The 16,480-nt window shown below is 55.7% G+C and overlaps 1 protein-coding gene across 3 annotated transcripts in view; it reads right to left on the bottom strand.

The window, feature by feature from the left end:
- Positions 1–8,987: 8,987 nt before the first annotated feature.
- Positions 8,988–16,480, bottom strand: part of JADE1 (jade family PHD finger 1) — a 30,405-nt gene continuing 22,912 nt past the window's right edge. For 2 of the 3 annotated variants that reach the window (XM_036282079.1, XM_036282077.1), the window contains 2 exons: positions 14,673–15,194; positions 8,988–9,185 (listed from right to left, as the gene is read on the bottom strand). In XM_036282079.1, coding sequence (XP_036137972.1) covers positions 9,003–9,185; positions 14,673–15,194 — 705 coding nt within the window. In that variant the 3' untranslated portion in view covers positions 8,988–9,002. Of the gene's footprint in view, positions 9,186–14,630; positions 15,195–16,480 lie in introns of those variants that run through there. The other variant, XM_036282078.1, reaches the window with a different exon arrangement.

The following is a 16,480-nucleotide window of genomic DNA, read 5'->3' on the forward strand; positions in this document are numbered from 1 at the left end:
TTTTAACCTTTGCTATTTAATTTGGCAAACGAGGCATTGCTTGATTTATTTGTACAAATTAACTGGATTTATTATACCATCTATCACAAAAATAATGATTTGGAGGTTTCGCATAGCATCAATTTAAAGTCTTTAGACGTTCGTCCTAATACTAGATTCATCATCAAGAAACTGGGACTTTAAATAATTCTTTTTACCTTTGCAAGCAACGTGTCAGGATAGAGACTTGTGATTGACTTGCTGACATCAATGCTGTTTTCTCTGCTCACATGCATGTGTTTTATCTGACGATGTGAGTGTGTGTTTGCTGTACAGACGTGTATGAGCGACGGGAGCGCATTCCTTCTCCCGTGGCAGGGACCGGCCCCGGCTGACGGTTATCATTACGCATTGGGTTATGTTGAAAGTCATTCAACCAGTACATTAACGTAGGTTTTAAGCCACGGTTATCAGCTTTACTTTATGGAAATTCCTTACCCTAAAGTCCGCCTGTGCCGTCCTCAGGACACTCAGGAACACACGACCTGCTCTGTGGGAACTGTTTCCCTATTCCGAGAGGCCGCAGAGCCCCGGGGACTGACTCCCAGCTCTGCACCTGCTGACTGAGCGAACAGCTTGACTTCGTGCCTGTTTCCTCGTCTGCAGATTGGGCAACACTGCCTCACACAGGATTACCCCGGCAGACAGGAAAGCCGGCGCCTGCCATCCGAACGCCCTTGGTCATGTCTGCAGGAGCCCGGAGGTTCCCCCGAAGGCTACGGAACGACAAAACCAGATCTTGGTTGCAGAAGTGACCACTGCGGAGGTGGTGAGGGCCGGGCTGCAGCGAAGGAGGAGGAAGGGAGACCGGAGTGGAGGAAGCCAGAGGCCGCTGCAGTGGTGCAGCACCAAACGGTGGGGCGCGAGCTGCAGGGCAGGTGGAAGTGGGGTCGAGAGAAGGGAAAAGTACTGGAGAGAGATTTAGTGCGGGCCACACCTGGACCACGATTGGCCGTGGGAGCTAAAGGAAGGACTCCCCCAGCACGCCAGGCTTGGTGGCTTTCTCTAAGGCAGGACATAAGGCAGGGTGGGTTCCAGAATCTCCGGCACCTGCGTGCATCCAGGAGGAAGGGCCGGGAGCTGGAGCGCCCAGGATCAGCTCGGCAGCGGGACAGCCTAAGCCAAGGAGGTAGACCATGGGTCTGATCTTACCCCCTTTCAGTAACTGGGCAATCGACGCTCTTCCGCCCCACCCCCACCCCCATTCGGAAGGCTGCTTCGAGCGTGCAAAAGCCCTGTTGAAGACAGCAACCTGGGAGCTGGTTGCGAAGTCTGCACAGATGGCTGACGCTTCGAAGGTGGAAATGTCTCCGAAGTGATCTGGGAGAAAGCATGAACACGAGTCCCTGGTGCCACATTCCCCCTCCCACATTGCTAAGCCTTTCCTGTGGCTCCTGGGGACTTCATTTCCCTGGGGGACCATGCTGGTTATTCAACGTGAAGACCTCGTAGGAAGAATCCCAGTTATTTCTCTCTGGGGTCTTACTCAGAGCAAGCAACATGGAAGTAAATAGTCACCAAGGAAGAACAAGGAGAAATAAACAAACTTTTAGCCAACTCTATGAACAATTCATGTTAAAAACACAAAACACTGGCCACATGATCACGAAGCTACAGATGAAGGCAGTAGCGCTACCCTACGGTGGCTCCTGAGAATGCAGAACCCACTCAGGTGCTGGGGATGACGGGGCACAGCCAGCCTGCTGACCTGAGGGCCTGACCTTGGACATCTTTGTAGAATGCAGACAAGATCTAAGAATGCGTTGAATAAAACTGCGTTCTTAAAAATTATTTTTTTAAAGAGCCCCACAAATACCATCTTCCTGTCACTCAGGAGTAACTTTTTCGTTGTTGTTTTTGCTTCAAAAGGCTCATCAGCCCCTATGTTGGAGAAATGGCTTGTTATTAACCCTGATAATGTACTGAATGCCTACGACAGGCTTTGTATGAGACACTGCGAACTTGCTGGAGTCTCAGTCACCCAGGAACCTAGGAGGACGTTACCCTATTCACAGACGGGAGATGGGGACTTGGCGGTCAGGCTATCTGGCCAAGATCATACGGCCGGTCTCTCTGACCCTAAAGTCTAAGTTGCTTCAACAACTGGCTGTTTTCAGACCTACAGCTGTTCGGGAAAGAACTCCATCCAGGCGGGGAGACAGAACTCAAGCCGGGATCTCCAGTGTGTCGGTCTCGGAGCTGAGCAGAGAACAGCCCAGGGCCTGGGTGCTGCCCACTCCGTCCTGCTCCCTGCAGTCTGCGTCCGTCACCCGAACCGGGTCACCCTCGCCACACGCCGCTACAGGACCGGGAGTATACATCTTCTAACGTTTAGCAAAAGCAGATTCCAAATGACACTTAAAATGTATTGCAAAATGTACAGCATTTATTCACAGACAGACAAAAAGGCACAAATTCTACTAAATAGTTCAACAAAAAAATACAGCTGTCCTCAACTAGTTTTATAAATACTTTCAAAAAGGGGGTAGAAATAAATACAGGATTGGGCCATGTCATATAAAATAGTCATCTCTACATATACTTTGTTTAATTTCTGATTTTTAACTCTTCATGCACCTTTTTTTTTTCAATTTTAGCTGAATGGACACCAAGCTAGGCACATAGTGAAAAACCCTCTGTACAAGGTTACAAATGTAATGACAAGTTTGTCCATTTCAAAATAATTAAGATTTGTACACAACACATAGAACCCTTCATTTAGATTTTGTGTTTATAACCTAACAAATGACATTCCAGGCAACTTTACAAAAATTTAACTAGCCTACATTTTGACATAATACATTGATCATAATCAAAGATATTTCTTGGTCAGGGTGCACAAGGAAAGATAAAGCTTAAAAAAGAAAGAAAGAAAGAAAGAAAGAAAGAGCAAAGGGCCCCACGCTCAGTGTGGGCGGGGGTGGGGGGTGCTGCTGCTGGTGGCCCCTGGCCCGTGGGACAGGAGACTCAAAGCCATCACCCCCTGTCGCGGGAGCCCAGCCATCTGCATTTCCAAGCAGAAATAAAAAACTGTGGGCCTTTTAATTTTGTGGGGTTTGTTTTCCTGTGGGTTTTTTTATATATATTTTTTTGTTTTATGTTGTTTTTGTTTTTTTTTTGGTTCAGCATAACTTGGAACATTTGAAAGCTTTTCAACCTAAATGTGGGGGGGAAACAGGTAAGGCATTATTTTTGCACAAAACTAGCATTCCTAATAGTGCAAATGAATCTGGTACCTCTTAAAACGGTGAGAGGTCATATGCTTACTAGAATTTAGGTTTTCTTTCTATGGCTTGACAAACCCATATACTCGACTCTCACCCAGAGCTGCCGCTGTCATCAAAAGGTAACTAGACGGAGTCCACCTTCTGTACTCAGCAAAAGGTTTTCGCTCCTATGCAAAAAAATCTGACTTTTAGATTAGGCTAAGAGTGAACGTACAACTGGGATTCTTAAGAAACTTCTAATACCTGTAGCAACAGCTTATCTGGACATCAGTCTTTCAAAATGAGCCTCACGGCTCGAAAAGAGTCAATCTGAACCTGGGTCATCCTTTCCCCTCCCCTGAATTAGCTACTGCAATGTATTCAAAAAGTTAAGACTCCGTTTGGAAATGTCATACACACAATGGGGATACATCCGATCTACTATTTGATCATCTGATAAAACTTGCATAGCAAGGTGGAATTCAATAAGCCTTTTCTGTTGTTGACAGTCCTCTGGAAGACTTGAAAGTGAACTGCAGAACTCAAAGCATTAAGTATCAGAACGTCCCTGCCGCGTGGAAACAGGTGTATCAATGAGTCGGGAATCTGAACACTGATACCAACAAACTAAGGGGTCATTTAGGGGAGGCTGGGCTCGTTCCAAGTGCCCACACTTCTTCATCTCATTGCTATTCAAACTTTCCTCCTCTTGAGTTTGATGCACAACGACATTGAATTCCAAAGAAAATCAACAGGACCTGAACACTGTCCACTGTCTTAATACATACGCACTGCGGCGAGTGCAGAAACAGAGAGCTGGACTCGAATTTAATGCTAAATTTATTATTGCTGATATCTTATGAGTTATTGCCATTTGCAATTAGAACGTCCAAGTCACGAATCGGAGCCTAGAACAGACTCCAGAAAACCTACATGTAAATCTCTTTCCTGTAGAAACTTGGTCAATGGTAAGAGGTTATCGCAATTTATTGCCTCTCTCTTGGTTTTAAAAATATAACCTATTTCGCTCCCCCCCCCCTTTATTTCTGTTCCTTTTTTCCTCGTTCGTAAGGAATCCGTTCCGGTTGGAAGCCCGGATTCCCTGACAGTCACTAGTGGCTGGCTCTGGGGACTAGGTGTCGTCAGGCTGAAGTTCACCGCTTGAACCTGCACGACCACTGTACTGATGGAAGCCAAGTGGCCACGTGTCGCCAGTGGCCGGAGAAATCCCAAGCTGGCCCACAAGGCAGTGGTTAGGGAAGAGGAAGGTCAAGGGGACTGGTGAACTGGGACCTAGCGGCCCTTTCTCACAGGCCTCTCAACGGCTCCACCAGTCCCGTGGATCCAGTGTCCAGGGCTTCAGGCCGCGGGGCCCGGGCCCTGTCCCTTCAGCTCTTCCAGGGACGACCTCGGTGTCTCTCCTCCCCATCTGGTGGAGTTACACACTGGCCCTCGAGTCCCGAAGCGGCAGAGCTGCTGCCTGTACACCAGAATGTGACAAAAACAGCCTTTGGAGGCCCCTGTCCTAGAAAACCAGTGTTCTGGGCTATTAAATGTAAGTGAGGGTTTCAAGAACCACGTCTGATCCGGCCTATTCAGGTAACCAAGAGTTTGTGCTTTGGGAAGAAAACAGAGCGATAAACACTCACGAGGCTTCTGCAAGCCCTGCCCTCTAGAAACCGACTTCATTCATTCTCACTTAGTGTTTAATTCAGCGTCTAGGGTCAGCAGTGCCGTCTGGTTACGACCTACTCCTGTGTTTCCTCAACCAGTTGCAGATAACACACACTTCTCACGATTTATAAATGACTCTGGGGGAAAAAAATCAATCTGAATTGCAAGTTAATATGTTTGTGAAGCTCAGGCGAGCCGGGTGTCTGCCTGCCCCCCGCGGCGGGGCCCCCAGCACCCCGGCGAGGAGCCCCGTCAGGAGGCCAGGATGCTCCTCCTGATGATGTCCGCCCTCCTGCCGAGGGGGCTGCCGGCCTGGACGCACGTCTGCTGCGAGGCCTCGGTCTCCGAGTCGCTCATCTCCACGTCGGGGGCGTACCCGTCGTTCTCCTGGTCAGACTGCAACTTGCTCTTCGCCCTGTCCTTGGCTGGGGCGCGGCCGAGGCCCAGGTAGGGGTAGTCCGAGTGCTGGTGGCAGGCGCCCTCCTGGGCCTCGCCCTGCGGCTGCCGCTCCCCCTTCTTTGGAATCCGGAATCCCCCCCAGTTCTTCACTGGGCTGGCAGGTGTGGTAGGCACTTTGGCTGCAGTCTGGCTGTAGTTCCCTCGGACCAGGGAGCCGTTGCACCTGGGCACCACCTCCTTCCTGGCGCCCGGGGCCGGGGCAGCCCTCGGGGCGTCCAGGTGCCGCTGGGACACGTCTGTGGACCTGAGAGGCTTGTGACTCTGTCTGAAAGGTCTGTCCTTCCCATCTCCCTTGCTGAGGTCACAATGAAAGCGGTGGTCTCTCCTGCTCCCGGGGTCCGGCGTCATCGCCCCGTTCTTCTGTTGTGCGGACAGGAGACGCGCTTCTGCAAAGGTCTTTTCAAAAGCGAGAAAGCTGCCGGGGCCCCCCGGGCCGGCCCGGCGCCCACACAGGTCCGGCCGGCGGAGCAGCGCCTTCCCGTGGCGGCCCGCGCGGCCCTGCAGCAGGGCTCGCTGGTGGGGCTTCTTCAGGGAGCGGGCCAGCGAGGTGCCCATCTGCTTCCTGAAGAACGCGGAGTGCCACTTCAGGTCCTCGATCTGGGGGGTGTCGGGGCCCACCGAAGGGCTGTTGAACAAAAGCATGCTTTCCAGGGAGGAGGAGCCGGAAGAAGGCACACCTGCAACATCAGAGCACAGAGAGGGTTACCGCGGGAGCGACCGCAGGCAGCCCGTCCCGGCCGGCCAGGCCCCGTGGCGCAGCCGCCCGCAGGGCCCACGCCGCCCACTGCCCGGGGCGCGACGTCCCGGGACGCTCCGCCCGAGAGGCGGCCCCCGCGCCGCGCACCACGTGCTGTGCCACGTCCGCTGACACGGCTGCGGTCGCATCTTCCCAGGGGCGTACCTCCCACACCACTGCCGATCGGGCTTTCAAAGGGGGTCCGCGCAGCACCGGCCTCCAGGCGCCCTCCGCCTGGCTGCGGACAGCGGTGCCGGTCACCGCGGTCACCCCGTCACCCCCAGCCAGACGCGGCGGAGGCCTGTGCCCTCGCGGGGTACCCGCAGATGAACACGTGTAACTGAGCGCAGACACACAGTGAATGTTTTAAAAAACAATGTTTACTATTAGATGTAAAACCCATTTGTGCAATTAAACTGAAAACGTCACCCAACATGAGAGTAGGTTTTCGAACACCCTTGAGGCCAATCCCAGTGAGAACGGACTCTCGGGCCACCGAAGCTCACCCTCCCGGCGCTTGGCCGTCCCGTGGGGACGTCTTCCCTTCCCCTGTTCTGGGGGGACGGGCCACCCTTCACCCACAGGCCCTACAGCACCGCTGAGTCCCCTACAGCCAGGCCTCGGCGCTCGGGTCCGGCTCCGGTGGGTGTGACCCCCCAGGAAGACGGGATCCCCGAGCCCCAGGCCGGCCGGGCGGGAACCGACCACCGGGGTGCAGAGCGGCTGCGCGGCCCCGTCCCCAGCCAGGCGGTGTTTTCTAACCTGCGGGCTTAGAAATGCGCTTTCCCGACACCCCAACGCTAGGTCATCAGCCACGCGTGTTTTTCTCCCCTGCTGTGGGGAAGCAGCCAGACGGGTGGACGTTTCCCAACTCTCACTGCTCCCCACTTGACCTGCGACCTGTGTCTCTGGAGTCTGACCTCCCACAGCAGCGTCTCCACTGGGGACACCCACCCAGCCAGCGCCCCGCCCTCCTGAGTCCCCGCGGAGCGCAGACCAGGCCCCCGAAGGGCCCGCCTGTCAGGGCGTCCGCGCTGCCCCCCTGGGGTCATCTGTCTTACAGGACAGGGGACGGACGGGCCTGAGCACCCTCCAGGGTGGGCGCTGCCCGGCTGAGCCTCCCACGGGGTCGCCCGCTGCCCTGGCCCGGCACCCGGTGGGCCCGCATCCGGCGGGAAGGGCGGATCGGTTTTCCTTTTCTGAAGATCAGCAGACTGCTGGGAGGGAGCCTGCGGGTGTCACACCCTCGCCTGGCTCAGAGTCGCAACCACTGACCCAAAGAACCTCAGCCAGGAAATGCAGAGCTGCCTGCAACGTCCATGCAGAGTAGTGAAACCCCAGCAAGTGACTCTCACGCTCGTCTTCACAGGTGATGAGTCATCACAGAACTCAGCCAGAGGCACAAACTCCAGCCTACACCCCCGGGGTACAGCCCCCAGCCCAGGGCACAGCCCCCAGCCCCGGGCACAGCCAGGGTGGGGGGGACCAGCTCCTTCTGGGCTGAGGGTCTGCCCACCTTCCCCACACCCCAAGCTTAAAATATGTCCAAATAATCAATGGATTCTTTCAAGAATCTGAATGGAACTGCTTTGACTTACGACACCCTACTTAGAAGAATTTATCGTAAAAGTTCCACAAATAAATTCTAATAAGCTTGATACAGCCAGAAAAATACTTCCTCTTGAGAAAAATATATATAATATCATTCATAAATTAATGCCACTGAAACTATGTATCTCTTCAAGAATGTCACTGAGACTCCCTAGACTTTTCTTCCGTGTGCCATCGATCCATTCACAGCAAGTCCCCACTCCACGTCCACGGGCCCTGCGACCTGACGTGAAACACGTAACAACAGTGCAGCAGCGGCGCCGGACACGGACAGGGCGGAGTTCCCACAGAATCTCCTGTTATGAGGAGCTGACACTGAGCCAAGTGACGCGACGTGAGGACCTGCTGCACCTCTGGTCACGTGTCTGGTTAGTCTCAGGTAAACCAGGATCTGGATTTGAGCACAATAGGGGAGTAACAGCTTCCCCGTTTCCGTGTGTCCTAACAGTCGGCAGCACACAAAGCAGCAGAGGGGCAGCCGGGACAGCACAGCGCCCCGCATCCCACGTTGGGCTGTGACGTCAGAGGGCACACGGATGCAGAGACAAGCTCTCCCAAGACCTGCCTGTTCCACGAGGCCATGCTTCTGCCTGACCCAACTCGACACATCTCTGAAATCCTTCTAACCCTGCTCTTGGGCACTGGTGCTGAAGGCAAGCCCGGTTCCCACCCAACCTCTTCCACACACCAGCAGCGTCCCAGGAGGGCACAGTGTGCCCAGCTGCGAGTCGATCTATCTGCACGTCAGTGCCGTGCTGTGGGCTTTTCCTCTTTGCCCAGAGCAGCGTGGAAGGGAAGGCACTAGATACACAGGTACTTGGTGCCGAACCTCCAGAAGATTCAAAATTGCACCTGCTCCAAAAAGTCCATGCGAATGTCACCTAAACACAGGCGTGTGCGCAGGTACAGTCTTAGGACATGTTTACCACCCGCTACAGGAAGACGCAAGGCGAGACAGCCCACGAGTCTGTTTGGGTTGCCCACGGTGCTGACGTGTAAAAAGCGTGTTACAGTGGGAAGCTGCTCTCTCGTTGAGCCTCACAAACACCAGGCTCAAGTTACACAAGGCAATGGGGCGACTTGGAAAACCTGAGACCTGCTTGTGTTTGGCCTGAAAGTAAAGGATCAAGGATTCGACCCATATTTGAGGCCAAATCCTTAGACTTTCCCCTCTACCACGAAGCCTCAAATGCTCAAAGATTTTCCTTAAAAGTGAAAGTCTGTGCTTCTCGGTTCTTCTGCAGGAAAGATAGGGAATCACGGGCACTAGTCTGTCCTCAGCGGAGCGCTAGGCGTGCGAGCCGCCGCCCTGCTGTTGGACCCGTGAGGGCTGATCGCATACCTGAGACTCTTTCTTGCTCCAAGAGCTTAGTGTAAAGATTGAATATCTGTTCCTGGACTTTGCACACAGATCGCTTAATCTTTTCCCTGCGGGTCACCATGTAAGTGAGGTTCCGAACCTAGAATGTAGAGAATAAAGATTCTAAGTAAACATTGCATTGTAACAGTACTTTGGTGCTTTTTTTTTTCTTTACCTGAGAGAAAACTGTCCTACTAGGGCTTTGAGTGACATATGAAATCAAAATGTACTTTAACCACGTCCAATCTCTAATCTCCTTCGGGCTAACCCTCCAAGTGGGCAGCAAGGCGGCACAGCTGGGTCGAGGGAGGCGCACCTGCGGAATCCCCCAAAGCCCCGCCTCCGCAGGCTGGTCCCAGCCAAGAGCAGAGGGCCGGAGGCCCAGTCCAGACCCGCTACTACGTCTCTCCAAAGGGTCTTCCCCCATGAGCTGTAGGGTGAAAGGCTTTAGAGAGAGGTCCCCCCCTCCGCTGCACTTGATCAAGCACCTTCTGAAGAAGGAGCTAGGTAAACACAGGGTCAAGGGCCACCAGAAGAGGAGCCCCCACACAAAAAAACACTGTCCCTGCTCAGGGCCCACCAGGAGACCCAATGGTCACCAAGAATCCAAGCAAACGCCTCGGTCACTGGACACGAAACTGCCTGGAGCCAGCAGGCGGCGGACGCTGGACAGAGCCGGAGTCCAGGGATCGTCCTCGCCTGGCAACGCCAGCACCCAGTCGGCTCTGAGCCACCACATGGAAGACGGACACTACCCTCCCCCTGGCTCGTGTGTAAGTGAACGAAGACCAAAGGGCTAACGGTTCCACTTGGCATCTGCTGGGCGGCCCCCGGGGACCCCAGGCTCAAGACTAAGTAATCGACACAAACCCGTTCCCCGATCTGAGAGCCCCTGGGAGCAGGCAGCACAGAAACATGGAAAGGATCCGCCCATAGACACCCTCAAGTCCTTCAGTCCCACAACCTACTGGTAAACCTGACTCGATTCCAAACACAAACGTCAAACCACAAGAGCAGACAGGCAATTCGACCTCCTACAGGAGGTGGACAAGACCTCCCAGATCCACGGGGCAGCAGCAGTTAATGTCACCCGTGTTACCCATCAGCTCCCAAAAAACAGTTTCCTTCTGAGCAGTTGGTCCCTCGCTGCCTGCCGTGAAGAAAAGACCCCAAGGTCCCGACCTTTCCCTGCGGCAGTGAGGAGGGCGAGCCTTGCAGACTGCGGTCCTGCGGACGCCTCCTCCCACATCAGCCGGCTCTGCGCCCGAACAGCTCCGGTGGGGTTCAAGGCAAGAGGACAGGAGGCACCTGAAGGAGCAGCTCGCTGGCCCCGGCATTTACACCCATGTGCCATTTGGTCAGTGTCTTCCTAACACTTCCCTTCTTGATTAAAAACGAGAATCTATCTTAAAGACCCGAGAAGGGAATCTGTCTCCCCGTCTGAGTACATCTTTCGGTGGCATTCACCCCTTCGAGACTTTGTCTCACAGCGTCAGACGCCCAGGCCAGCAAGCAGGTGTCCTTCGTGAAAATCCCAACCCGCTGGGGACAGAGGCGGCGAACAGGCTGTTCTCCTTCGTCAGCACTGCTCCACCCAGGGCGGTTAGTGCGGAAGCTCAGAGAGGGAAGGGTAAGACCTAGACGGGTATCACAGACCCAGAACTTCGGGAAACAAACAGGACAAGGAATCGGACCTCTGCAAACGGGAAGTGAGAACAAGTTCTGAGCCCTGGGAGTGGACAAGTCACTCTCCTGTTCAAGGCGGATGTCCAGCAGAGACACTGACATCTTACTGGAAATCACCCCCACAAATAGACAACGGGGCTCCAGGGACCTGAACCTTGTATATTCTAATTTAATCCCCGTGGCTTCACCCACTTCCACCAGGTAAGGCTTCCTCCCACCTGGCCAACTGGGGAATCCCCACAGCCTCTGATGAGAAGCATCCACTATAACCCCAGAAAGCAAAGGCCGGGGTTCACTTCCAGTGGGAATGCATCAGCCCCTGAAGAAGCCAGGCCCGGCTGGCCCTTGGCATGGTGAGCACCCTCAGCCGTACCTCCCGTGCCCACACCCCTCACGGACCACGTGCACCGGCAGCCCGGTGTGGAGCCGAACACGGCTGTTCTGAAAACAGACTCGGCCTGGCCCTCCCTGCACACTGCCCGAGGCGGTACCCCGAAACACCAGCTCATGGGTGCACTCACGGCATGTGAAACCTGAGTCAGGTTTTCATCAAAGGCAGTGTTTCCTAGCCCTGACCGGGTAGCTCAGTGGGTTAGAGCGTCATCCCGCTACACCGAGGTTGCCGGCTGGATCCCTGGTCAGGGCACACACAGGAATCAACCAAGGAATGCATAAATAAGTGGAACAAATGGCTGTTTGTCTCTCCCTTTCTCTGAAGTCAATAAATTTTGTTTTAAAGCAGTGTTTTCCTGCAACAGAATGCTGGCCCCTCCACCCAGTTTCTGGAGTCAGTAGGGTCCAAAAATTTGCCTTTGTATTAAGTTTCCAGGTCATGTTGCTGCTGGTTAGGAACTGCACCGCGAAAACCACTGCGCTCAAGCACCCAAGCACGCTTTCGGGGGCTTTCCCGAACCCGAGCACCGCTCGCCACACTAAAGCTCAGCGTGCCTTTTGTTCAGGACAACCAGGTGCCGAGTGTCCGTTCCACGGGGCACTGAGTAGGGCAGGCCCCCAGGACCCCTCGCCTGGGTGCGGAGGCAGCGTGCCTATCTGAGCTGCTCACTGCCTCTCAGCGGAGAACGCTGGGGGAGGGGGACCCCAGCAGAGGCGAGGTGTCGGGAGCCTGACATGACCACCCCCCGCTCTTCAGCAACCAGCTCTTCTCAGAGGTGTGGGTTCTCAGCCCCCCTGAAGCCTTGCCTGTCCTGTGCCTTCCTGACCAGCCCTGGCACCTGGTGTGCTGTGCCCCCCGCTGTGTCCACAGGAAAGGGCAGCTCCCGGCACCACCCATCAGCTGTTTGCATTTCTAACGAAGGCTGCTCATAGGTCAGTTCGGGGCTGCCCGCGGGCCTCGATGACTGTCCCAGGTGGAAACTGATTCTGTGCACCTGCTACCAAGTGCCACTGTGTGAACTGGGCAGAACAAAGACAGCACTGACTGAGGATTTGTTCTGTCACCCCTGCCCTGAGGAGCCTTTGGCCTGATACCCTTCTTGGTTATAACTTCAAAGAACTGTGCCGCTCTCTGGAGCATGGGGAAGGTTTCCGCTTTTAGAGCCTCCACCATCATAGGCCTCAGGGCAAGTTTTGGAAAATATATTCTTCATTATTATAAGCCCATCTGAAATGGACACTAAATGCCCTAGAATCTCAGGCTCTTTATTAAAGGAAATGTAAGTAATGCCACACACACACACAGAAATCCTGATTTATTCCCTGTTTCTCATACATATTTGGCATCATTCTACTTAAACAGCAACAGTGATGACTCCAAAAGAATGTCCAGAATGTAATTGTAAGTGCATGTTAATCTGAGTAACTTAAGCACAGAAAAGAGTTAGTACACCACAGGCATTTTCTACACTTTTATTTTGTGGTGATTGAGACAAACACAGTCCAAACATTAGACTTCTCGCCCTCCCCCAGGACTATCTGACTCAGCCCACCATCCCGGTACAGCGGTTGTGACAGACGGCTTCTCGCCAGGATTCCTTTATCCTTCTTAATCCCTGTCTCACCTCTTAACCAGCCACACCCAGGCGGTTTGGGAGGGGAGGTCTTCTTCACACTCACCACCAGGGGGGGTGTGAGAGCCTCCCAGCCCTCCCCCGCGGGCTCGCGGGCATCTATTCCTGACCTGGTCCTGCAGGGGTCACAACAAGCGCTGGCCCTGGTGAACACCTAGAGACACCTTCACTCTACACCACCTCCAGCAGGGCCATCAGGTCTCCGTGGGGTCTGGTGTTTTGGTTCAATACTTCACTTTACCCCTATCCTCTGCCTACACTCTCGGTCCACATCGGCTGGGAGCCAGTCACCCCCAGGCAGGTGAGCCCTCCCTGCAGGAGCTGCGTTCACTGCTTCAGGCCGAGCGCAGTCCAGCACCTGTGTGCTAATGGATGTGATCAGCCCGGGACTGGCCACCATCCCCAATTAGCAAGCCTCAGTCAGAAACTCCGGCAGGGAGCAGGAGGCCCTGGGGGAAGACAGCCCACTCCTAACTGTGCCTGTGGCAGGAGGAAGTCCACCTGGGACTCCACGGTAACCAGTAACCGTGGGGGAGGCACAGAGCCGCAGCTGCAGGGCATGGCAGGGAGTGGCAGGGACGCCGGACAGTCCACAGCTGCCACACCCAGCATCGCAGCGGGACAGTGTGTTCAGAGCAGGACTGGGACCCCCACACCCGCACAGCAACACACCACAGACATGTGGACACAGACACACACACGCACACGTGATATATACAGAGCCTCAGGGATGACTTAGCACCTCACCGCCAGGAGGACCTCTGGGACAGACACATGTGTGAAGTGCGCACACACACGCCAGCCCCCACAGCCTGCCCTGCTCCACGACAGCACTGGGAGCCCGTGAGTCAGCCAGGACAGGCAGGGCCCTGCACAGCTCTCCTTACGGAGCCCACCACCAGCACCCGCACCCGGTGAGAGCCCAGCACCTGGTGAGAGCCCAGCACCAGGACCCGGTGAGAGCCCAGCACCAGGACCCGGTGAGAGCCCAGCACCAGCACCCGGTGAGAGCCCAGCACCAGGACCTGGTTAGAGCCCAGCACCAGCACCCAGTGAGAGCCCAGCACCCGGTGAGAGCCCAGCACCAGGACCCGGTGAGAGCCCAGCACCAGCACCCGGTGAGGGCCCAGCACCAGGATCCAGTAAAAGCCCAACACCTGGTGAGAGCCCAGCACCAAGACCCGGTGAGGGCCCAGCACCAGGATCCGGTAAAAGCCCAACACCTGGTGAGAGCCCAGCACCAGCACCTGGTAGGAGCCCAGCACCTGGTGAGAGCCCAGCACCAGCACCTGGTAGGAGCCCAGCACCTGGTGAGAGCCCAGCACCAGCACCTGGTAGGAGCCCAGCACCTGGTGAGAGCCCAGCACCAGCACCTGGTAGGAGCCCAGCACCTGGTGAGAGCCCAGCACCAGCACCTGGTAAGAGCCCAGCACCAGCACCTGGTGAGAGCCCAGCACCTGGTGAGAGCACTAGGTTGAACAAGAGATCTTCCCACCCCACCATTAGACAAATTTATCCTGGTTTTCTAACTCTGTTTGTAAACAATTCTGGGCCAATACCTTGGTCATTTTCGCAGGGCTCAGTTCCCTCTAGCTCTAGAATGAAGGGGGGAGACACCCCCACTGGATCTTGCTGAACAATAGGGATTAATGGGGAAGTATTTAAAAATAAATCACAGGGAAGCCCCCATCCTGTGGAGTCTGGCACATCTGTACGCGTCCCCCAGCCCGTGGACAGTGAACCGACACAACCTCATGCTGCGTATGTACAGGGTCTGACAGAGCGACTGGCCGCCACGCTGGCTCGGGGCAAGCGGTGGCCTCTGCGCAATCCTCTGCGCTAGGTCACTACAAGGTGTCAGTGTCAATCATTACCCTCTCCAGGTCCTGCCGCAGGTGCGTGAACAGCTGCAGCCTCCTAAACAAGACATCCTGCTCCCGCTTCGCTAGATTGTCCTCTTCGTCTTTCTTTGGAGTGATCAGGGGCTTGTTGAAGTTGACCTTCCTCTTCAACTTCCAGTACTGGTACAGGAAGTCCACCACCTCCTCGGGCAGCCGCAGGGCCCTGGCGACATCCAGCAGGTTGACGAAGGTGTAGAACTCGTCTTCCAGCTGCTGCAGCTTCTGCTTCCGGACACTCACCCGGTGGGCCTCCTCCTGCTTCTGCTCCAGGCTGGCAAAGGGCTCCAGCGGGTTCCGGGGGGAGCGCTCGGGGGCCCCGTTCTCCTGAGCAGCCCCCTCCCCGAGGCCCTCCTCGGCTTTCCTGTGGGAGCTGTGCTTCGGGCAGTAGGACTTGAACTTGACTTCATCGTTCTCTGCCAAGATGGTCTTCATCTCCAGGCCCCGGTCGAAGGCACAGGTCACGTGGAAGGCCGTGCGGCAGTTCTTCACGGAGCACTGGTGAGGACGCGGGGAACAAGAGGAAAGACGGTTATGCGGGACAGTGGCCGAGCCCTCGGCGCCAGGCCCCCCGACACGTGCGCAGACTTCGCAGGACCGGGCCTCACGGGACCAACCCTGGCGACTAACCCACCACGTTGCACATGAGGGCAGGCTCGGGAGTTCAGGACCCTCTTCAGATGGACATTTCGTAACCAGCCGACCCCTCAGACGAGGACCGCAGCCCCTGGCCTCTTCCAGAGACACAGCCACGCTGACAGCTGTGCCCAAACCCACGCTGCACTGGGAGCAGGGACCCGGATTTCTACAGATCTGCGCTCAGGTCCACCTCAAAGGCTGGGATGGCGGAGTCTCTTCGGGAAGGGTGACAGCTAATGGGAGTTTGCACGGGGGCCGGGACCACCGCTCTACCAGCCAGGCAGAGCCCGGCACAGGCGGGCGTGGTGGCTCCTTCCCTCCAAGGCCACAGCTCAGGTGAGGACGGTGAGTCCAAATCCCGAAGGGCTGGAGGAAAGGAGAATCCAGCCCAGGAAGGAGGGGACAGGTCTCCACGCCCATGAGGAAGCCTCGCCGATGCTCCCGGGGCAGGGAGGTGGCCCTGAGCCCACCGGGCGGTGCTGGCTAGCTGAGAGGGACCGACCCCCGCCCTCGGGTCAGGAGGTCGAGGTGGCCTGGGCCAGGCATCCTGGCGTGCCTCCCTCCCTCCCTGCTGAGCACCCCCCTCAGTGCCTCACTGGGGTACATTTCAGAGGCCTGGCAGGACAGTGGTTAACTCCTCCCACCTGCTCCCACTGGGTGAGGCCCTGGGAGAAGTCCCTGTGGGGACTCAAGCCAGTGAGGCCTGGCGCCCCAGGGCACAGAACCCAGGGCCCAAGCCCACCAAACACTTCAAACTCGTTCAACAACCCGAATCCACAACCACAGAGGGCAGAGGCTGGAGTCGGGGCTGTCCGCCAAGTCACTTCAGTATTTAACAGGTCCTGACTCACTGCGTCAGGATTTCTTCTGATTATCAAGTGTCTTTTACACAAAAAGTATGAAAAATCCAGCTCCCTTCACCATTCCCTCATCACTGACATTGAAAGCACATGAACTAAGAGAAAGCTAATTTTACCTATAAATAGCCTCAATTCCCAGGAGCGTGTGAATGGGCTTGTGTGGCACCGCACACGCACACCGGGCCGAGCGGGGCCTGGAGGGGGGCCTGGAGGGGGGCCTGGAGCAGGGCCTGGGGCGGGGCCTGGGGCGGGGGCGGGGCCTGGGGCGGGGCCTGGGACGAGCGG

The sequence above is a fragment of the Molossus molossus genome, unplaced genomic scaffold (assembly GCF_014108415.1).
Source record: "Molossus molossus isolate mMolMol1 unplaced genomic scaffold, mMolMol1.p scaffold_m16_p_4, whole genome shotgun sequence".
In the NCBI taxonomy this organism is placed as follows: domain Eukaryota; kingdom Metazoa; phylum Chordata; class Mammalia; order Chiroptera; family Molossidae; genus Molossus; species Molossus molossus.